The 23,615-nt window shown below is 36.8% G+C and overlaps 1 protein-coding gene across 2 annotated transcripts in view; it reads left to right on the forward strand.

Moving 5' to 3' along the window:
• The window catches only part of GFPT1 (glutamine--fructose-6-phosphate transaminase 1), a 55,435-nt gene that overhangs the window by 19,466 nt on the left and 12,354 nt on the right, over positions 1 to 23,615 (forward strand). The window contains exons 4-15 of one of the 2 annotated variants that reach the window (XM_046661048.1): positions 83 to 208; positions 3,219 to 3,277; positions 4,200 to 4,334; positions 5,812 to 5,873; positions 6,835 to 6,914; positions 7,114 to 7,167; positions 10,340 to 10,445; positions 12,190 to 12,353; positions 13,320 to 13,415; positions 18,395 to 18,492; positions 21,193 to 21,313; positions 21,693 to 21,850. In XM_046661048.1, the coding sequence (XP_046517004.1) occupies positions 83 to 208; positions 3,219 to 3,277; positions 4,200 to 4,334; positions 5,812 to 5,873; positions 6,835 to 6,914; positions 7,114 to 7,167; positions 10,340 to 10,445; positions 12,190 to 12,353; positions 13,320 to 13,415; positions 18,395 to 18,492; positions 21,193 to 21,313; positions 21,693 to 21,850 (1,259 nt within the window). The remainder of the gene's footprint in view (positions 1 to 82; positions 209 to 3,218; positions 3,278 to 4,199; positions 4,335 to 5,811; positions 5,874 to 6,834; positions 6,915 to 7,113; positions 7,168 to 10,339; positions 10,446 to 12,189; positions 12,354 to 13,319; positions 13,416 to 18,394; positions 18,493 to 21,192; positions 21,314 to 21,692; positions 21,851 to 23,615) is intronic. The other variant, XM_046661049.1, reaches the window with a different exon arrangement.

Raw genomic sequence — 23,615 nt, forward strand, 5'->3', positions numbered from 1 at the left:
AATAATTATATATAAATATAGCTTGTAGCATCATCTCTACAACATGATTTAATATTGGAATCTTTTGTTATATCTTCTTTAGAACAACAGGATATGGATTTGGATATAGAATTTGACGTACACCTTGGAATAGCTCATACCCGTTGGGCAACACATGGCGAACCCAGTCCAGTCAATAGCCATCCCCAGCGCTCTGATAAAAATAATGGTATGGACAGATGCTGCATGCTTTGGAAGGATTGTAGAGGGCCAATAACGGGAGAAGAATGATGGCTTTTATGTTTTCATTATTTTAACGTGTAAAATTTCAAACATATTCAGAAGTAGAGAGCATGCAGAACCTGATGTATCCATCACCCAGCTTTAACATTTAACAATACATGATCAGTGATGTTTATGTCTACTGCCCCATGAAGAGTATTTTCAAACCAATAGATATCATATAGATAGATAGATCACAGATAACTAGATCTCATAGCATTTAATTTGTAAATATTTAAGTGTGTATCTGTAAAAGATAAGGACTTAGTAGATTGATGTGTCTCTTAAGTCTCTTAAGGCACTGCTTTAAGGCACTGCTCCCTTTCTGTCCTTTTTCTTGGCGGTTTACCCTTGTTTGTCCTACAGAGTTTCCAGCAGTCTAGATCTTGCTAATTGCTTGTATCCGGGGTGTCATTTAACATGTTTCTCTCTCCCTTCTGTTTATTATAAATTGGTATGGTCTTAACATCTGGAGGTATATAATGTTTGGATGTTTTTCTTTTTGTGCTGTTAGTGGCCATTGATGATCGTTGCCAAGATTCTTTCTTTCTTTAGGGGTTGTAGAATGGTGCTAGTCTAATACTATCATTCTTTCTTCACTTGTGTCTCAAATACTTCTATAAAGAGAAACTTCTTCATATCAACTGCTTGGTTACCTTGAAGTACAGATTGTATAGGAAAGGCAGAATAAATGTTTGATTTTTTTCCCCCCTTTATTTACCATTTCTCAAAAATGAAGTGGTTTCTAATATTCTGAGATGAACAATGAGTTCCTTTTTTATTGGTGTAAACTCATGCATTTAAAGTATTTCATTTGTTTCAAAACACTGAAATAATTGTCTATGTTGATGCACAATTTTTCCCATCTTAGGCCATTGGGAGATTTTTCACATTGGCTTCTGAGTACTTTTGATGTGACCCAGTAGGCTCAATAGTCTGTTATTTTCTGGTAGGCCAAGATGTTCCAGGTTCATCTAATCCTGCTCCAGACCTGAAATCAGCCGTTCCTCTAAGGAGCCATAGTTCCTTTTAGTGGAAATGATATTTAAAGACTGTAAACAGGTCCTAGAAATGCTCACTGCATCTAGGCCTTTTCAGTGGGCAGAGCTAGGAAGTATATTTACCTCTGTGTGTGTGCACACATGCACGTATACATTTAAAGGTAAAACACAACTACAGTTCAAATCCAGTGCTGTAAGGTTTTTACTTGACCTCATTGATCTGTGTATTTCCTTTCAATCACACCTAAAAACTTAGTTCTTACACCAGCAACACACTTACTTGATCTCTCACGTGATGTATATACTACAGAATCATGATACCAACACTACTATAACAAGTATGGTTACTGTTTTTTTGTTAATTGGTTTTTTTGTCCTTAGGGTATGTCTCTCTAGGGATGAATAATCAAATTACTGTGTTTTAGAGTCACTTGGAATAATCTTTTTCTATGTGGTTGTGCTGCCAGCTGGATACAGCACTATGTTAATGTTTTATTTTATTTTGAGTTTTAGGGATTGATTTTCTTTAAACATTAATTTTATTTAACTGTTTAAAATATTTGTATAGTTCTGAGGTCACGCCTGTAAAAGAAGCATACTAAAATAAGTCTAGTTTGTATCTTATTTCCTCTTCCTTATTCCATCTCTCTCTGCAGATAACCGTTCAAAAAATATTTTAGTGTCTGTTCTTCCATTTTTAAAAACAAGCAAATACATACATCTATATATGTATAGATGTATGTAGTGTATATATCCCTTTTGAGATAAGATTTTATAGTTTAATTCAGAAGTTGCGTTTTTAGGTTTCTTGTGCTTCACATAATTATTACTGAATCGGATTAGAATGCTAATAACCACCCAAACTTAATACTGACAAGGCCTTTATAAAAGATTCCTGAAAACTTAGATCTAGATTATGTTTTGAGAATTTGGCTTTAATTTAAGGCTTTATATCAGCTATGGGCTATTTATGATTCTCTGTGTTCTACCATTAAAAATTATTTTAGATTTATTTTTGTAGTATTTCATGGTATAATCTTTTCTTAAAAATCTAATAGAAATGTTTATTTTTTACTTGGTTTGTAATGCATTCAATTCAAGCTCATTTAACATCAAACCAAAATGTCAGATCTTTAAATATATTAAAAAATTTTTGATAATTTAATACAAAATTGAATTTAGTGGTGATTTCTCTCCTGACTTACATGAAATTTAAATAAGTCCACATTTGTAGTCTTTACATATACTGTCAATGACTAAAAATAATATTTTCAACTCTTGATTACCCAGACTTAGATATTTCAAAGTTATTTAATCAAAAAGGGTAAAAATTATCCCACTACCATATGTCTTTGATCTTGGAATTTGATTTTAACATTCATTTATCTGACGTTTTAGTAATTATCTGGACCTCAGATAAATAAATTTAACTCTAGAACTGAATAACTGGTTTTTCTTAGTAACTTCTTATCTTTAGTTCTTAAACTCATTTAGTATAAATCAGATAATTATTTTAGTTTGAAAGCCTTTCTCTTTAAATTTAAGAATGTTTTATGCACAAGAAGGAATGAACAAAGAAGCGAGAATAATAGTTATTTAGTTGAGCCCCCTCATTTTGCCAGCGAGGAAACAGGCCCAGTAATCTTGCTCCTTTCATGTGGTGACATTGGGTTAGTAGTTTAGCCACAACTCAAGCTGATGGCTCTATACCCCAGTTTATTGTAGTTCCGGCACTATATCCGCCTCCCTAACACTGTGTGCTTCCACTAATCCACATTAACTATGCTGCTGATCTACCTGAGGTCTGGTAATGAAAAGTAGATAGTACTTGATTACACCTGGAAGTATAAGTTTGACAAATTTTTTGACTTGAGAAAAATCTATCAACAGTAATGGCTATTTAAAGTGTTTACTAGGCCTATAATGTTTTGTCATCAATGCTTTTATCTCTTTTAGAATTTATTGTTATTCACAATGGAATCATCACCAACTACAAAGACTTGAAAAAGTTTCTGGTAAGTAAAGTGACCTAAAAAGACACCAGTCTTTGAGAATACGTCTAACGAGAACAGTGAAGTTTTTGGTTAGGGTGTGCAGTAAACACTACCTAGGTATGATCAGGTAATTCCTAAGGCAGTTACAAGGGTGTGGTGGTTTATCAGAGTTTTCTTTGTTGACAGTGGAACATTTTTTTTCTTATATGAAAAGGAAATGCTTTATTATAAGTGACCCAAAAGCTCAAGTAAAATTTGGAATTTTGGGGGAACTTCTTTTGCTTGTGAAAAGACCTTGTTTGTCATTTTCAAAAGATTCTAGGATACGTGATCTAGGACAGAGTAAATGAAGGTTCTGTGCCTTAAAAGCTGCGTACTATGTAGTAAAGGTCATGACGATGACCTTCGTGAGTGCCTTCTCAGGGCTGTCCACTTGAACTTTCTTCAGTGACGGAAACCTTCTCTATCTGTACTATCCAGTATCCACATTTGGCTGTTGAGCTAGTATGACTGAGGAACTAAATTTGAAATTTTATTTCACTTTAATCAGTTTAAATAGCCACATACAGCTGATGGCTGTTGTATTGGCCAGTGCAACATCATCATTAAAGAAAGAATCGTTGTATTCATTATGGAATTAGTGTTTCATGACTGTTATATTTCTTTATATTTTAATTATTTAAAATTTATTTAATTCGTATGTGGCATATATAGATTTATATAATGATGAGTGTATGTTCAGTTATATAGAATACCTCACTGTTTTGGGTTCACTATAATTAGATGGTGACCTTAATTCTGAACAGTGGGTAATGGGCTACAGTGGTGAAAAAAAGATCAGAAGTTGATTAGTGAGATTTTTCAGGAAAAAATTCTATAGAAAAGATTTGGATATTATAAATATTTCCTTAAATGTGTCAATTTTTTTTCTTTCTAATTACAGGAAAGCAAAGGCTATGACTTTGAATCTGAAACAGACACAGAGACAATTGCCAAGCTTGTTAAGTACATGTATGACAATCGGGAAAGTCAAGATACCAGTTTTACTACCTTGGTGGAGAGAGTTATCCAACAACTGGTATTAAACCACACTTTTAAAGACAATTATTTCCAACATTAATCACCATAAACTCTTTAAATTTGATAAACAGGAATTACGCTAATTTCTTAAGTATTTCTGACTTTTATTTACCAAAAGTTGAATACCATAACTATGGTATGATATCCCAGAAAGTTGAATACAATAACTATTCCGCTTGAATTATTTTGGGAGACTGTTTTTTGACTAATTGACCCCTTCCTTCCCACACACACTTAGAATTCTAATTCTTTCACTATAGTTTAGTGTCATAGGAGTTAAAAATAATCCCAGATCAAACAGTTTGTCCAAAAACTATGCATACTCACCAACAAACCCATATTTATCACACGCAAACATTTACACAACACACACAGTCGGGGGTTCATCACTTTCTTGCTTCCTGCTTGCTCAAGTGTTCTTCCGTCAGTAACATAGCACAAGGGTAGCTCCAGTGAAATGCACATTTTTTATTCTGGGATTATGTCTGCATGTCTCTGAGCCAGTAGAGTCAACTCCTTCTTTTTCCTTCTGGGGATTTTTCCTTGGCCTTATACCTATGTAGGAAAGTATTTCCCAGTCCAAGAGAAAAGTGGTGTTCTTTTTGATCCCATCCCAATTGCCCTAATTAAAGATTGAAGATATCAAAGATCCACAGAAGTCCAAATGCATCATGATTTCCAACCCTTCTCCACTCATAACTCTGGCTTTCCCATTTAAAAGCCTTTACTTCTCTCTGAATGTCCAACCCTTGCCTCCCACCTCCACCCAAATCTTATTATGTCTGCAGCATAAAAAGAGGAGTCAGGAAGCTGGAGAAAATAGAGGCCTGTTTCTTCCCTTTACTCAAGGCAGAGTAGTGTGCCGTCCCAGCTTTTTCTTGTTTCTACTCATTGTATAGCCCGGTTTGTGTTCTGTGGTGGTTCCTTCACTCTCCTACCTCATGTTCCCTCTTTATTCATTCTTGATTTCCTTAGATTCTGCCCCTGAGGAGGTTGGGTTGAGGGGTGGTATAGTGTGCATGTTAATAATTGTCATTGTGTATACATTCATATCTCCAATGTCAAGGTGAAAAAGAGTGAAAGTTAACAGTGGTATAAAATTACTGGGCCAGAGAATGGGTTTTGGATATTGAGCTTGGGATCTTTTTTCTTCCCCTTACCAACGCATGTACGGGAAATATGATGTGTCTATTGGGAAATGTTGGTAGTGTGTACAAAGGTGACTTTTAAAGTAGTCTGTTTTGGATCTGTTATCTGTTGAGCCAATTTCAAAAGTAGGCTTGGTTATAAAGTAGCTGTTGGCTACACCAAAACTCAGGAGTAAGTGTCTACCTAAAATTTAGATTTATTTATAAACTAGTGCAAAAGAGCAGTTGTGTGAACAAAAAATTTCTGTGCTGAAGCCAGTATGTTTTAGGCATTTCTGATAACTGATTATAATATATATTGCTAATGCATTTTTTTTTCCTCTGTAGGAAGGTGCTTTTGCACTTGTCTTTAAAAGTGTCCATTTTCCTGGCCAGGCAGTTGGCACAAGGTAAATAAATATAAATTTAAGAATGACTAATAATTATATGTATTCTGAAACTTTTGAATTACGTTTATTTTCTGTATACTATAAATGACCCTTCACTTTAAAGGCTCTTCCCTTTCTTAGAGACATTTGCGTTAGTATGTTTATTTTCGTGTGCTCCTTCTTGTCTATTGTCTTATCACTCTTCCATTTAACAGAATCTCTTGATAAAGCAAATACATTTTGGCATTTTTAATTGACCTTTTGTCTGTAGTGGGGCACCATTATTACTTTGTAAATTTGGATATTGAATATTCTCTAATTTCAGGCCCAAAACATTAACTTTATCCATATTTTTTGGAATTATGTATTCTAGACCGAGTCCTAGATAATTGTACTTTCACTACTTTTGCTAAGATGTTTAAGCCTGATCATGAAGTTCTTTTTAGAACAGTGAGGAGCCCTAAGATTTGCTAAGAGAGAGCTGTCTTTAATACAAAGGCAGGGTGACTAAGGAGAAGGGGATACACATTCTTATATTGTTCATATATCAAAAGAAAGGTTTCATTTAACGTTAAAAAGGAGAGAAATTTCAAACACATTGTTATAGAAAAGGGGTTGGCATACTTTCTGTAACGGACCGGATAGTAAATATTTTAGGCTTTCTCGGCCATGTGGCCTCTGTAGCAGCTACTCAGTTTTGCTCTTGTAGTGTGAAAGCAGCCGTAGAAAACATGTAAAAAAATGGGCATGGCTGGGTGCCAATAAAAACAGACAAAGCTGGCCTGTCAGTCATAGTTTGCCAGCCTCTGTTATTGAATATTTTTTAAAAATTCTGTTTATGTCATTCTTTTGTTATATCTGAAGTTGAGCTTAGAGGGAAAATTTAAACATTAGTTGAAGAGTGTTCCTTCGTCAAATTTAAGTTTTGTATCGTTAGGGCATTATAAAAATGTTTTAATTTTGTTTGATTTTGTACTTACAGACGAGGCAGCCCTCTGTTGATTGGTGTTCGAAGTGAACATAAACTCTCTACCGATCACATTCCAATACTCTACAGAACAGGTAAAAACTGTTCCTGTATCAGGCCATGGGGAAATGTATCAATTGAGTACAGGAGATATAAAGAATTGTTTTCCTTAAATTGAAATAAATCCCCCTTTGGTTAGATCCACTCATATATATAGTTCTGTCTAGACATGAAAAGGATTTCTTTTTCTGATTTCTCTGACGAGTAGAATTTTTTTCTGTTGTATATCCTTAGCTAGGACTCATTTTGGATCACAATTCACACGGTGGGGATCACAGGGAGAAAGAGGTGGGAAATGCACACTGCATGGATGGGGAGGAATCTTATCCTCTTTTGTTCATTCTTTACTAATTCTTTGTTCTTGGAGTGAATGAATGTGCCGGGCCTCTAAAAATGTGCTTATTTTATGGGGAAATATATTTTGACGTTATTTTTCTAATTTGCAGAGTGTATTTTGTCTGTCTGCTTTTGGCACTTAGAAAACTGCTTTTAATAATTTGTTTCTTTAAAATCTCTGAGATTTGAGAAAATAGTTGAAATTGTAAAGTTTTTTTCTTTGTTTTAAATTAAAATCATGTAGGATACATTCTTATCAATAAGGTGCTAAGATTAGGAAGACATTTTGTATAGGCTCTTATAGATTGAATTCAGGGGTAGTTGTTTGAGTAAGTTAGCCTAACTTTTAACTGAAATATGTTTAAATGGTTTTTATTTTATGCATGACATTTCACTTTTAGATTTACATTCAATATACTTGATTGGCTCTGTTTGAATTAGGAATTATTGTTCTTTTTAAATTTATGCTTGAAGTTTTTTTTTTTATAGGACTTTCAGCTATGCAAACTGTGAATCATTTTACTGATATAATAAGAAAAAAAAAACGAGTGTGCTCTTTCCGTTTACTTATTACTAAAATCTTTCCATATAAAAGACAGGGAGTGACAGCTTCAGGAAGTTGAAACCCATTATTGTTAATATATAATTCTTGGTTTCTTGAAAAAAATTTAGCAAAGTACTCTAAACCTATTCATCTTTAGATAGTTGTTGCTTTCACTATTTTATCAAGAGCAGAAAGTTATTTTCTCAAATAACCTTAAATCCTGAGATACTAGATTTCTTATCTTCCTCTTCCCCTCCCTCCCTTTTCAGAAGAAAAACTAGTCTACCAGTGAGAGTACAGGTTTTGGATCCAGAGTTCCAGATTTCTGTTAATAATTCTGCTTGTGTGTATATTACCGATATGTTACTTTGTACTTGCCTTAACCTGCTTTTAGCAACAATGGAAAAACACTGGTTAAGGTCTTAAAATGTTGGAAGAAAAATTTATCAGGAGATAGATCTTTTTGAGGTCAGGGATTGTGTTTTAGTGACCCTTATTTCTCTAGCTCCTAGTATGTAGATAATGTGTGGCTCAGCAGAGTTTAGTTTAAATAGTGTAGCCTCTTAGGCTCTGTAAAGGGGAAAATACTGGACTGGCTTTCAGGCTTTTCCTATTTTCTCCAGGTGTAACCACTGATCAAATAAAGCAGGATGATGATAATTGTATTCCACTTAAATCAGATGGGATAGTGTATTGGAAGACATTTTATAGATTGTAAGAGTCATATAGATGTCAAGTATACTAGTAATGATTTTTTAATTTAAATAGGCAATGATACCTCATGTAATTAAATATACCATGTTACTTGAATAATGAAATAACCAATATTTGGAGAAAGAATATAGTAAAACTCTATGAGGATTTTTAAAAAAATTTTATTTTTCCTTTTTCTCCCCAAAGCTTCCCAATGCATAGTTGTATACTTTTAGTTGTGGGTCCTTCTAGTTGTGGCATGTGGAACGCCGCTTCAGCATCGCTTGATGAGTGGTGCCATGTCCGCGCCTAGGATCTGAACCAGGGAAACCCTGGGCCGCTGAAGCAGAGCGCATGAACTTAACCACTCAGCCACAGGGCCCGCCTCTATAAGAATATTTTTTAACCAAAGCTAGTGGTATTTATTTAAAAAGTGTAGGTGTTCGTTTTACTTATTTTTAAATTTTATTTTTTTACGTATTTTAAAATTCACTTTTTTACACACAATAAAGTTCAGTCTTTTTATGTACAATTTCCTGAGTTCTGTCAAATGCAAACAGTTGTGTAACTACCATCACAATCAAGATACAGGACAACTCCATCTCCCAGAAAGTTCCCTTCAGCGCCCCTTTGTAGTCAGCCCTTGTCCCATTCCCAGCCCCTGGCAAATGCTGATGTCTTTTATCTTTCTATAGTGTTATCTTTTCTAGAATGTCATCTTGTATTTATTTCTTAAAGTGTGGTATCTTTTCTGCTGTTGAATTTGGATGGGAAGAGCTGTTTTGATTTCATGCCTAACACACACCAAATAATCATGGATTGGGGGGAACTTTGGATGTATATTTTTAAGAATAATTACTACCAAGTCTTTATAGACAAGCATTTTAGAGGATAGACATGAGTTTTTGCAAGTATATTTATGGTATTCTCTGGCATTTATGTCCATAGGTTATAAGGTCTACTATATCCTGATCTTGGAGAAAGGTGCTTTTGTCTCTGTGACATTTAAATAGTCTTCAATTAATAGTTTTTTTTCTATATTTGGCTAATTTGTCAAACTTTCAGTATGCTTTCCAGTTTTGACTTTAGTTGAAAATGAGCAAAAAGGAAAAAAAAATTCATCAATGACTTGACAAATTAAGTAGAGATGCCAGAATTCTAAAGTGTTAGAATGAAAAAGATACTGTCATTGCAAAAGCACCATCTTTTTCCTGACTTAAAAGAAATGTAAGAAGATCCAATTTTAAGAAAGGCGAGGTTCTGAATTTATATTTTCAGTCCTTAGCAGTATGTGCCCACATATGGTATATCATGGTTAGAGAGTTATAAGTACTTTGTTTTGTTTTTAAATCAGAATGCATAGACAACAACTTGATTTGTTATGCTGACTTACTGTTAAAATCTAGAGTTTTGTTATGAGATAAATATTAATATGCAACTAGCCTTCATTTTACTTTCATTGCATAGTTTTGATATTTTTAATGTAATTTTTATGATAAGTTTAGATATACAAATGTATTAATTCCATCAAGTTTTGTATAAAGTTAAATTAAGATTAGGCTATACATACTTTTGATTAAAAAAATTAGTGATATTAATGAATTATTTGCCTTTTACTTGGAAATGAAATATTACATTAAAAATTTACATTAGCACTGTTATCTGCCACGCTTTCTTCAGTAGTTGCTGTTTCACTCTACACCTTTTGTCTGTTGTTGTTCTTGGCTTATTGCATGGAAATAAGGTGATCTACCTGGCATTTTTAAATTGCTGAAATTGTTTTGTGTTGCTATGGTTTTTTGTTGATTTTGTAGAAAACTACATATGCTTAAATATTGGCCATGGTTTCCTACATGTTTGCTGATCACTGTTAACCCTGTGCTCCAGGGAAAGACAAGAAAGGGAGCTGCAATCTCTCCCGTGTGGACAGCACAACCTGCCTCTTCCCTGTTGAGGAAAAAGCAGTGGAGTATTACTTTGCTTCTGATGCAAGGTGAGCTTCCTTCGTTGATTCAAGGAGAATTTTCAGTAAAACTTCTTTCCTGCTACAGGAAACCGAGAAGTCATTTTGTATAAATCTAGTCACGGTGTGCCGGAGATGGTTAATTAGGGAAGTGTAGGTGACCTCTTTGGAGATGTGGCTCTAAGAACGCTGCATCTCCCTGTTCAAAGCACGTAGGTGAGTTTACCAAGAATGGATAATCGTCTGAGACTTGTTCCAGTGTATTTACTCTGAGCTCTTGTATTATTTTTCCTCTTCTTTTCGGAGCCTTACCCAGGTTTTGTAGGGAGGAGAGATTTTAGATAGAAAAGTACAGTGGCTTAGTATCCCACTTATTTCAGTGTAGATGCTAAACCGTTGTAGTTTTAGTCCAGTGTGGACGCTTATCTTTTTAATTCAGAAGTAATTTGCAGCATAATCACTTTTATAAAGGAAATAGTACTAGAGTAAGACATTTTGAGAGAAAAATACAGTGGGATGCTTAGATGCATTTATAAATGAAACACTAATAGTAATGAGGATAAAATGGAATCACTCAAATTGCCAAGAAGTATTTGAGTCATTCATTGTGCCTGAGAGTAAGGGGATCTAAAAATGAAAAATGATCCAGTTTAGGACTACAGGGAATGCATTATCTCAGTGAGAAAACAAGTGTCACTGTTTTTAGTTTTTGCAGGTGTGTAGTCAGTGCTAAAATGTGTCATTGATGTCGTTAAGCAGGTTTGTTACAGAGTTGACAGATATGGCTTCAATAAACTGGAAATTGCAGAAACATAACAGCCTTTTGTCATTCACTAGTACATTCATATTGAACTCTCTGGCAAAACTATGTGCTAGGCTCAGGAGATAATGGTGAATAAAAATAAAAAGATTACTTGTCCTTAAGGAACTCTTCCTTAATGGAGGAGACAAATTTTAATCAATCATAAAGGATAGAATTCCAGCTGTGACAAGAGCTACAGAATCCCTGTAACAGAGTGATGTACCCTCCTATGGGTAAATGTCTTTAAGAGCATGATGCTTGAACTGAAAGTTAAGGAGTCAGAGTTAGTTAGGTGAAGAGGTAGAGGGAAGAGCATTCATTCTCTGCAGATGGATCAGCCTGTGAGAGTTTGGATGGGTGTGAGTGTGGCTGGAGTAGAGACAGGAAGTTTGGTGGGAGGTGAGGCTAGAGAAGGAGGTAGGGTTACAGCAGGGCATTTTGTTGTTTTCCTGAGAGCCACAGGGAAGCCGTCAAGTGGTTTATTGGGTGAAGGAGAAATCTTGATTAGAGTTGCCTTTTGATATCAATTTTGGCAGAAATGGAGACTGGATGGAGGGAGATTAGAGGGAATGTAGTTGGATAAGTTAGGAGGTTGCTGCAGTCGTCCAGCCGAGAGCTGACAGTAGCTTTAACTGGTTTGTGGTAGCAGACATAGAGAGGAGCTTTGAGAAATATTTAGGAGTTAAAATTGGAGGACTTGGTGATAGATAGAATGAGAAGGAGAAATGGCCATGCTCTCTGATCTAATCTAATTCGGTTTAGGTTGCTGCACAGAGATCCTTTTATTTGTTATCCGCAGTGACCAATGCCTCCTCATACCCTTGTAGGGAATGGCATTGATAATCAGGTTATCAGAGATATTGCAGGATGATCCAGTTTGTATTTACATTTGGTCCTTGTGTCCTAATGATATTTTATTTGTGATAATCATCCTTGATTATTGATTGTATTATCTCCTTGAACGTTTTATAGTGCTGTCATAGAACACACCAATCGCGTCATCTTTCTTGAAGATGATGATGTCGCAGCAGTGGTGGATGGCCGTCTCTCTATCCATCGAATTAAACGAACTGCTGGCGATCACCCTGGACGAGCTGTGCAAACCCTCCAGATGGAGCTCCAGCAGATCATGAAGGGTGAAAGTTTTTGTCGTGTTGTCCTTAATGGAAAGGATACATTCTACTTCCTCTCCTAGTGTAGCAATCTGATAACAATGCTGAGTGAAATCTTCCACGTGATTAGTGAAGGGATAACCCCAGGAAAAGGGATGATTCTTTGGAGAAATTATCACCTGGTTTCACAGTAGTTCTCCTTCAAACTAATTCATGGTTTGTTGTTTCTAACATTAAAAAAAAGATAGATTATTTAAATAGTACTCGATATTTTTAAGATACTTTATAAACATAGTTTGTGTCCTGTTCTTTATTGCTCTCTATTCTCTCTGTGCTTCAGTTTTCTCATGTATAAAATGGGGATAATATGACCTCCCTCATTAAGGTGGTGTTGAGGATTAAGAGAGCTAATATATCTAAAGCCCTTAGAACTGTGCCTGACGCACTTAGTGAGCCCTACATAATGTTTGCTGCTATTAACTGTCATGATTATTGTGGTGATGGTTTTTATTCTCCTCCTTGCTGATGGGGTTGTAGTGGGAATAAGAGCTAACATTTATTGCATAACTGCTCTGTGTCAAGTCTTGACTGTATTAATCTCCACTACAATGCCGTGAAGGAGGTGCTGTGCTTATTTTGCAGATTCAGGAATTTCCTCAGAACGCTTTAGCTGGTAAAGGGCTAGAGCCATGATTTGAACCTAGGTCTGTTCTGACTCCAAAACTTCAGCTTGTTCCACTCCCCTGTTTTGCTGTAATTCCATATTTCAGGCATGAAGTTAATAAAAGTCCTTTTTCCTTTTTACATGCTCATTTTCTTCACATAGGATAAAGTGTCATATATGAATATTGTTCTCTATCACGTGACCTTTTGTTTCATTTAATTTATACTAAGTTTGTGTTCAAGAAGATAGATCTTTAGTTATGTACAAATTTCTTTTTCTTTGGTTTGTTAATTTTTGTTTTAATCATATAATTTATGTTACTTTAGGCAACTTCAGTTCATTTATGCAGAAGGAAATTTTTGAGCAGCCAGAGTCAGTTGTGAACACCATGAGAGGAAGAGTCAACTTTGATGACTATACTGGTAATTACATGTGAATTATTCTGTTATTTCAGAGTCTCCCATGGGAGTTGGCATTGACAGCCTGAAAGTTCATCATTCTTTATAGCCTTACAGAACAATGATGGCTGCCAGCTGTCGGTGGAGCCCCGTCATCTTTTAAAAGTCCTTCAGTGTATGATTCCACTGATGTGAGGTGTATGTAGAATAGTCAGATTCATAGAGACAGTGGGTAGATTAGTGGTTACCAGGGGCTAGGGGGAGGGGCAGAGGGAGAGTTAGTGTTTAACATGGGTATAGAGTTTCACTTTGGGATGATGAAAAAGCTCTGGAGATGGAAGACAGTGATGGTTGCACAACAGTGTGAATATGCTTAATGCACTGAATTGTACACTTAAAAATAGTTAAAATGTTAAATTTGTTTTATGTATATTTTGTCACAATAAAAAAAGGGAATAATAACTAATGGTTGCCAGGAGCTGAGGGGAGCAAGGAATGGAGAATGACTGCTCAAATGGATGTGGGGTTTCTTTTTTAAGGTTTTATTTTTCCTTCTTCTCCCCAAAGCCCCCCGGTACGTAGTTGTATATTTTTAGTTGTGGGTCCTTCTAGTTGTGGCATGTGGAACGCCACCTCAGCATGGCCTGATGAGTGGTGCCATGTCTGCGCCCAGGATCTGAACCTGTGAAACCCTGGGCTGCCAAAGCAGAGTGCGCACACTTAACCATTTGGCCACGGGGTCGGCCCTGGATATGGGGTTTCTTTTTGGGGTGATGAAAATGTTCTAAAATTAGGTAGTGATGATGGTTGCACAACTTTGACTATACTAAAAACCACTGAATCGTACACTTTAAAAGGATGAATATGATGGGATATGACGTATCTCAATATAGGGTTATAAAAAATATAAAAAATGACTAAAAATCACATTTGAAAATTATTGTCAGTAATGAGAGTATTAGGGGGATTTTCCTGGGGGAAAAAAGAAGCCCTTCAGTGTACCATTAAAAAAATTTAACTTCTTTTTAGTTCAACAAACCTCTATTGGGCACCCGCTGTGTATCAGGGTCTGTCCTAGACACAGTATACATTCTAAGAAGAATGAGAGTGGTCGCTTGTTGGGAAGCTTCCCTGTATCTGCTCAGCCTAGATTTTCTCTCAGTTTATAAGTGAGTAAAGGTCTGAGCTTCCCCAGAGGTGTTCCAGGTGTTTGCCTGATGCCTTATGGGATAGCCTGTACCTTCCTGCATGTTTAAGGTAGAGGTGAGAATGCAACTTGGTCTTATTTCTGGAAACTCTCTCTAGACCTTGTGTGGCAGGAGTTTTGTGCACCTTGCTGAGATGAGTTTGAGACTGAGTCTGTGGTCATAAGATGTCCCTAACCTGTTCATTGCTAAATCAGGTTTTCGAAACACTACTCGTTCATCATGAGCAGTTTAACAAGACAAACTTTGAGCTAAGCTTCTCAGCGTTAGGAATTAGTTTTTGAGAAATAATAGCAAGTATGCAAAAATCTTTTCCTGAATCTCTGTGTGTCATATGCACATTATTAAAGATCTTCTCCTTCAAGCCCTGTCCTGCTAAGTGATAGAGAATGATTTCTCTGAATAAATATTGTCTTTATGTATTTTTCTTTTCTGAGTGGCATGAGACTTTTTTTGCAGGAGAGATTTGTTGAAGGCTGAATTATGAATTGAACATCTGCATGCAGAGCACCATACTGAACATGTCAGAGACATCGGAAAGTTATCTCTGATATGTTCCCCTTCTTGAGGTTCTTATAATATAGGAAGGGAAATGAATATATAATTATCTGCTTAAAGAAAGGTAAAATATGATAAGTGGCATTAGAAATACATTTTAATGTTGAAATGCATAAAGTTTAATGTTGACGTGAGAGAAAGGAGAGCATGAATCTGTTTGTGGGCACGGGCTTTGGGGCCAAGGAAGGCTTCATGAAGTAAGCAGGTGTGGCTTTAAAGGATCTGGAAGATTAAAATAGGTGAGGATGAGACGGGAGCATTGCAATTGGTTAGAACACAGTAGCTCGGGGGAAATAGTGGAAAAACCATCAGAAAGCTGTTTGTGGAATAATAACGTAGTCCAGTTTGTCTGCCACATTTGGTACTTGAAGAGGAGTAAAGAGCAGTAAGTCTAGGAAAGAAAGTGAGAGGAGCTACCAAGGAGGGCCTTGAATGCATTCTAACTGGGGCGTCTGGAGGGGTGCCTCCTTAGTGGAAATTGTAGAGCTATTAGGAGACTTAGGAGACACTGAGGAGCTAGGGATGATCATAGCTTTACTGCGCTGGAGGAGCGAGAGGCTGGGATCAGTTGCCAGTTAGGACGTTGTTCCATCTGGGGTAGAGCAGTGGAAACAGGAGGGAAGTGGGGACCAGGAGAGAAACACAGCAGTCTAAACCAGGACCTGCATCTGCCTGTGTGAGGAGAGGGGGTTGTTGAAGATGGTGGAACTGAAAGAACTGGGAGAGTAGCAATAAATATTATTTATGGTATTTATAGAAATAAGATCAGGAAAAAGATTTGTTTTATAAGGGAACAGAATGAGACAAACTTTCAGAAGTCCTGATGGGGTTTTTTTGTGTGTATGGTGAGGAAGATTGGCCCTGAGCTAACTGCTGCTGACCTTCCTCTTTTTTACTTGAGGAAGATTGTCCCTGAGCTAACATCTGTGCCAGTCTTCCTCTGTTTTTTGTACGTGGGATGCTGCCGCCACAACATGGCTTTATGAGCGGTGTATAGGTCCTCGCCTGGGATCTGAGCCCGTGAACCCCAGGCCGCCAAAGCAGAGCATGTGAACTTAACCACTGTGCCACTAGGCCAGCCCCAGAAGTCATGATTTTTAAAAAACACTTTCATCTATGATATGTGTTTCTCATAAAAGTTCTATAATATAAACAGGATAGCTGTTACCGTTTTTTGTTGTTAAGATAAGAAAATTGAGGCTCTCTTGTCTGTGTCTCTTGCCAAAGTTCACATCACTTGTCGTTTAGGGAGCCGGTCTAACCTCCTGTGTTGAGTGGTGCCCTGTGTGCTCCATCCCCGCCCTACTCCTTCAGGCTCTCTGGCTGTCTCCACAGTTGTGGCCTACCTTATCAGAAGTAGGCTTCTCTTGAAAGCATCATCAGTTCAGACCTTGGGCCACTCCTTCCAGAGCTGCCCCTAGAAGGCAGCAGGGAATTTGCTAGGACTAATTTTACGGAAACACTTTTGACCATCTAATCTCTCCATTTTCCCTCCCTGTCATTTTTGGTCATCTTCTGAAGTACAAGTCTGTCCGTTAGTCTGTCTGCTTTTATACTGAGTCCATCTCCAAACTGATTTGCCTTTGCACGACCCCGATCCAACCTCTTACTGTTGTTTCCTTTCTTCACAGACCTTTTCAGTATGTACTGAGGTCTGTGGGAAAACACTATAGGCAGAGGTACACAGCCAGGCTTGATCTAGTGCGGGAACTGCAGGAGGCCAGTCTGGCTGGAGTGGCCTGGGTGAGAGGGGAGGTGCTGGGAGACTGGGTCAGAGGTCAGCAGGAGGCAGGACCACTGCGGACTTAAAGGCCATAGTAAGGGGTTTAGATGCTATTCTAAGTTATCTGGGAAGCTTTTTGTTGTTTTGTTTTATTGTCTACTTTACTAATTTTTTAAAACAGATGTAATATGCCTTCAGTATTGAAATTTAAAAAGAACATAAAATTGTTCAAAAAGATAAAAGCAAAACATATACACCTTGGTTCCAAATTATAACCAGTTAAGGTAGAAAAAAGGGTGGGGAGAGTACACAGAGCCAGTGGTGGCTCAGATGCAGGAGGGTGCCGCCTTTAGGTGTGCATGTGTCTCTCCTCAGCCAGACTTTGCACCGTCTGAGGGCAGAGCTCCCGTAGCCACACAGTGCCTTAGACGGATCTTCACTTGGTGGGTGCTAACGAAATATTAGTTGAATAATTGAATGAATGTTGAATGAAAATTTCTCACAGAGACAAAACTAGCCTTGTGAAGAAGGATCCATACAGACAAGGTACTCACAGAAGAACACATACATATATGTGAAAAAGCCAGGAAAGAGGACAGACTCGTTGGAGGGTTTTGAGATCAGATTTATGTTTTTAAAGAGTTACTCTAAAAGATCATTTTGACTGTGGAGAACAGGCTCTAGGAGGTGGAGAATAGGGGAGGGAAGAGTTAGGAGAACGTCGCTCTTGTCCAGGGGAGAGATGCTGGACTAGGGGGATGGCACCAAAGGTACAATTTGAAGGTGGAGCTCAGGGGTCTTGCCTGTGGGGTGGGTGTGGAGGAGGGGTAGGTGCAATCAAGGATGATTCTGATGTTAGGTGAATGGGGATGGCGTTTACTGAGATGGGAAAGACTGAGAGGGGATGGGTCTATATTGTGTTCAGAGCACTGTTCTGGGTGCCGTAGGGGAAATGAACATAACTAAGGTTTTTTCCCCCAAGCAGGCTTATTGAGTTATAATTAGATATAATAAAATTCACCATTCATAATGTATAATTCAGTGAGTTTTGATGAACTTCCACAATATGGTCGTAATGCTAAACTCTACAACAATCAAGATATAGCACCGTTCAGTCACTGTGAACATCTCATGCCCCTTTCTAGTCAGCTCCTTCCCTGCCTCTAGCCATGAGCATGTCCTGATCTGTTGTCTGTGTCCCTATAGTTGTGCCTTTAAGATAACTTTTAATCTAAAGAGAGTTATGTAAAAATGACCAAACAAGGTAGAGCGTGATAAATACTTTAGTTGTGTGTGGGCATCTAGGGGCTTCAGTAAGGTTAGTTACAAGTTTGGGGAGTTAAGTTGACTTATTTAATTTACTTTTCAAAACTATAGAGAACTATGCTTCCTGAGAAGAATATGAATTCTTTAAAACAGTATTGTTTCCCAGATTGGCAGTGGACATGCATGAAAAGTGATTGCCTATTTCATATGGTTCTTTCCAAAATAATTATTTAAACAAACTTTTATTTCAGTGAATTTGGGCGGTTTGAAGGATCACATTAAGGAGATCCAGAGGTGTCGGCGTTTGATTCTTATTGCTTGTGGAACAAGTTATCATGCTGGTGTAGCAGTAAGTGGCTTCTTAAAATTTTAATTGTGTTTTGTTGGGTATTAGAAGGTATCTGCAGACAAATCATACCTCCAGTAACATACCCTGTGAAACTCTCTCTTGTTAAAATATCGTGTTATCTTTTCGTGTTGCAATGATAAAAATCAAAGAGGTTGGGGGGAGAAATTTTAATAGCTGCTTGGAATTATTTACCAATGGAAGATCTGCTTCAGAGTGGTCCTTAGATATACAGGTGGACCACCTGCAACTGACTTCATGAGAGGCAAAGAGGGGAAAGGTTTTGCACCATCCTGGCCTACTTCTATAAGAGCAGTCACTGGCTTTTCCTTATCATTCTTCACATGCCCCAGACAGATGGCTGGTAATGTGTGAACCTCAACAGGATTTTACTTAGGAGGCACATTTCTGCAAAGAAAAGAAATCTGCTTTTTCTCAGACTTTGTTCTTTGAATTGTTATTTTGGAAGCTGAAATACTGTATCAAAGACTTGTGTTGGTTGTCAGTGCTGAAGCATAGCAATATAATGGCCTTTTTGTCCAATAAATCAGGTCCACATGTAGTTTTCTTATAAGGAGACGGTATATGTGCTGTTGATATTAACTCCCATAAGTACAGAAGACCCTTACACACTCAGTTTCTACTTTTAGGATTGATTCCCAAAGTTCATGACATAGTAGTTTTTTATTTGCTGGGGTATAAATATTTATTATCTACACTTGTGGGAGCTAGTCATTTAACTAGTGAGTGAAAGTAGCTGGTCATCTAGCCCTTGCATCTCAACAGGCTTTGCTCTTCTCTAAAGCACCCTACTTCTCCTCTCCCCCTAAATTTACATAATCCTAAAAAGGAAAGTCTATGCAGTATTGAAAGAAAGAGTTGTAAGAAAGTAGTTGTTTTGAGCATGGAAGAAAAAAGAATGAATTAAAGACATTAGTGTAAATTAAGGGATTGGCTAATTTACTGGTGGCTTAGATCTATTATTGAGTGAGCCATCTATTTAGAAATAAAAAAATTAATTATTTCATCTAATGCTAAGCTTGAATTTTGGAGCAGAAATTATATGCTGTGTTAGAATTCTTTAATTCTGAAATTTGAGAAGATGTGAAGGGTTTTTATTTATTTATTTATTTTTGCTGGGTGCTGAGAGTACTATAGTTAACAAACATTAGAAATTTCTTTGCAGTTTATCATACAAAATAGTGTCATGAAATTTATTCTATCTAGGTTTTTTTTGTTGTTTTTTTGGTAGGGTCAAAAACACAATGACATCTTTGCATAACTGTTTTCTTCGTATATAGCTTGTATCCTGAACAATAACAATCAACCAAAACATTCTAAGTACAGCTTGCTTTTCAAAATGTTAGTTGTCTCTGGGTTTTTACAGTGGCATGCAATGGCATTTGTACATTAAATTAGTCTCTTATGATGAAAATATGTCATTCTGTCTATTTATAAAGAGCTGCTTCCACTGAAAGAACAACTGTTCATTAGTGCATATGTATCTTGAGATTTCTTTTTTGGGGTATATTATTTTTAAATATTTGGTAAGTTGCCAGATTTGGATCTTTCTCTTTATTTTGAAGAATGTAATGCCAGTGTAACATTTATATTGTAAATTGGGGCGAGGGGAGTTTGATTTACATTTGTTTGAGGGAAAACATTTAGCATTTTAGTGTCGGTAACTTATTTGTGTATAATTAGTACATAAAATACATCAGTGGAAAAAGATAGTTAAAAATAGGGACCTGTTATCTTTGAGGACTTTTCTGTACGTGATGTTATACCATTGTTAAAAAGTATTAAAATCAAGGTTATAGAACCAAACTGAATAGTTTGCATTCGTAGGCAAGAAAGTTAAAGGGACATGAAGTAAGGAAAGCTTTACAGTTCTTCGCTGCTGTGAATGCAGAGATGGAGTGGGAGCTGGAGGGCCGCTTGCCTAAAGAAGCAAGTGGTCTCCACAGTTATTATTAAAACTAAATGTATCCATCTGTGGGGCCTACAGTTTTTGCTGCCTAAAAGTTAATTTTCCTGTTGTTTTAATTTTCTGATGTTTAGAGTAAAAGAAACTTAATTAGAATGGAAATTTAGCAAAATGAATGTTAAGGTGCCCTGTGGACAGAACCATACTGCCCCCTACTCTACCGTCCATACTGCAAAGTTTGAAAATAGTGAGCTTTCTTAAACAAGATTTCTAAAGCATGTTGACTTTTTTTTTTTTGGAAACAGTATTATTTATGAATACAAAGCATTTTTGAAGTGTTGAAATTTTCACTGGGTGTTTATACATCTGTTTTTATCTCATTTGAAATCTCTGACTGACTTGGTATTATATGAATTGTCATACAGGATTAATAATTGGGAAGTTGGAGATAACACACGCAAGCTAACTCAGAGCAGTGCTTTTTCCACTTCTCAAAACGTTTTATATGTATGTGTATTTGCTTGTAAGAATACATGCATTGATAAGTGTCTAAAGAGACTTGGACTAAAATGTCAACAGTGCTTATCTCCTAGGTGGTAGGATTTTGATTATTTTATTTTTTATGCTTTAATCTGTATTGTTTGTATTTTCCAACAATGCGCATGTATTATTTTTATAATCTGAAAAAGTGAAAACTATACATTGAGTCCAAAGAAGTCTAGTGAGAAAGAGCATTTGAAGTAAAGTTGTATGACCAAGTCATCTTTTGTCTGCAGACACGTCAAGTTCTTGAAGAGCTGACTGAGTTGCCTGTTATGGTGGAGCTAGCCAGTGATTTCCTGGATAGAAACACGCCGGTTTTTCGAGACGATGTTTGCTTTTTCATTAGTCAGTCAGGTATGCTAATTTTAAAGACTTGAAGGAAAGGAAAGTATTCTTTCTAATAATTATAGCGTGTCTTGGCAAAACCTGATATTTAAAGATAAAGTGGTATTGCAGATGACTTGATAAAGACAGATTTATTTTGATATTATGCAATTCTCTACAAATTAGTAAAATTAACACATTTTACACTCAAAGAGCTGAATTTTAAAAGATGAAGTAGAGATCCTAAAAAGTAGGATCCCATTATTAAAAATTTTACAAATTTATTATTTTAAATACATTTTAAATTTTATTTAAAGCAAATGATGTTGTTGAAAGTCAGTGTTTGTTTTTGCATCTAAGAAACAGCATATGTTGACCGCTCTGTTCCTTTTGCTTCGTTTTTGCATAGGTGAGACAGCAGACACCCTGATGGGTCTTCGGTACTGTAAGGAGAGGGGAGCCTTAACAGTGGGGATCACAAACACGGTCGGCAGTTCCATATCAAGGGAGACGGATTGTGGCGTTCACATTAATGCTGGGCCTGAGATTGGTGTGGCCAGCACAAAGGTAAATTCTTGACTTAGTTCTCGTGTGATTATTTAATCATAGTGTTGGTGAAACAGACTAATTCCTATCTTATGTTTCCTTTGTTAGCACTTACAGAATTCATATAGTTGACTAATCATGAGAATTATTATAAGACTTAAGGGTCAATAATAGGTAAAACACTTGTCCTCCCCATCCTCACCCCCCTCTTAAGAGTTTAAAAGGGACAAATGAATATAACAGAAGTCCATTCTGGGAAGGTCTCTGCTGGCTAGCCCCCTTCACCACTTATATTCCTCTTGCCCGGTGCAGTGGGATACATGGTAAGTATAACATCCCCTCTTTGATTAAGAATAGAAGGGAATTAAAAAAAATAACAAATTAGAAACATCCAATTTAATTCTAATAATTTTTCACACTTTTATTTACATATTCATAGTTTCTAATAAATATGCCAAAATATACATACTACCTTTGAAAGTTTTTAAGGGGGATTACACCTTTGGTATAAAATTTGATGATTTAAAAAAATAAAAATGCGTATTATGTGACAATATCTGTTTCTCTTCAGATGCTACATCTGTAGAGATTTAAAAGCACCTTTTTTTTTAAGGCCTAGTGAGACTACAGTCATGTGTTGGTTAACGACAGGGATATGTTCTGAGAAATGGGTCCTTAGGCGATTTTGTCAATGTGTGAACTTCATAGAGTGTACTTACCCAAACCTGGATGGTATAGCCTACTGCAGACCTATGCTATATGGTGCTAATCTTTTGGGACTGCCATCATAAAGCCAGTCCGTTCTTGACAGAAACGTCATTATCTGACACTTGCCTGTCACTTGCTCTTTGAAATCAGGATATGTATGAGTTTAGTACTAGTAACAAAAATAGGAATCTTTGGGGCCGGCCCTGTGTCTAAGTAGTTAAGTTCGCATGCTCCGCTTCACTGGCCCAGGGTTTCACCGGTTTGGATGCCAGGTGCAGACATGGCACCGCTCATCAGGCCATATGGAGGCGGCGTCCCACATGCCACAACCAGAGGCACTCACAACTAGGATATACAACTATGTACTGGGGGGCTTTGGGGAGAAAAAAAAAGATTGGCAACAGTTGTTAACTCAGGAGCCAATCTTTAAAAAAACAAAATAGGAATCTTAGAAAGTTGTGTAGATGTAAAAGATACTCTCTCTCCATGAATGTATTACTCTTTACAGCTTCAAAATTTTGTTTGTCCATTTTTCTGCTTAAGTCTAATATTTCTTGCTGATGTATAAGAAGATGCTTAGGTATTGGTGGATTTGAGTTTAATTACCGGCGTGTGGGAGATGATGTTAACGTATATAACCATGTTTGAATTGTTTTCCTTTTAAAGAACTTCATGGAGAGTTTTTTTTTGTGGAAAATTTATGATTCTTATGTAAAAACTCTGAGTGAGGTTTTTGTTTCTTGGTTACTTTGATATTGCTAACACTATAATTTACAGAAAGCTGAAACCTGAATTTTCTCCGCGTGGTAATTAAAACATGTAAGACGTTTGTGCTTGGGTTTTCATTCTGTGCCTGAATAAGTAACCAGCCGCCCTCAGCAGCAGCTTGTGGATTTTGGAACAGCGTCCAGACAGACAGCTTTGATTGGAGCTTGGAGTCCCAGGGCGCCTTTATTCACAACACATTGTGAAACAGGGGCTTCAACGTGGCGTATGTGGGATACGGGCTCATACCAGTGAAGGGATGCTGTTGACTTCCTTTTCATTAATCTTTCTTGAACCATGAACTGCCAGGGGA

The sequence above is a fragment of the Equus quagga genome, chromosome 5 (assembly GCF_021613505.1).
Source record: "Equus quagga isolate Etosha38 chromosome 5, UCLA_HA_Equagga_1.0, whole genome shotgun sequence".
Lineage (NCBI taxonomy): Eukaryota > Metazoa > Chordata > Mammalia > Perissodactyla > Equidae > Equus > Equus quagga.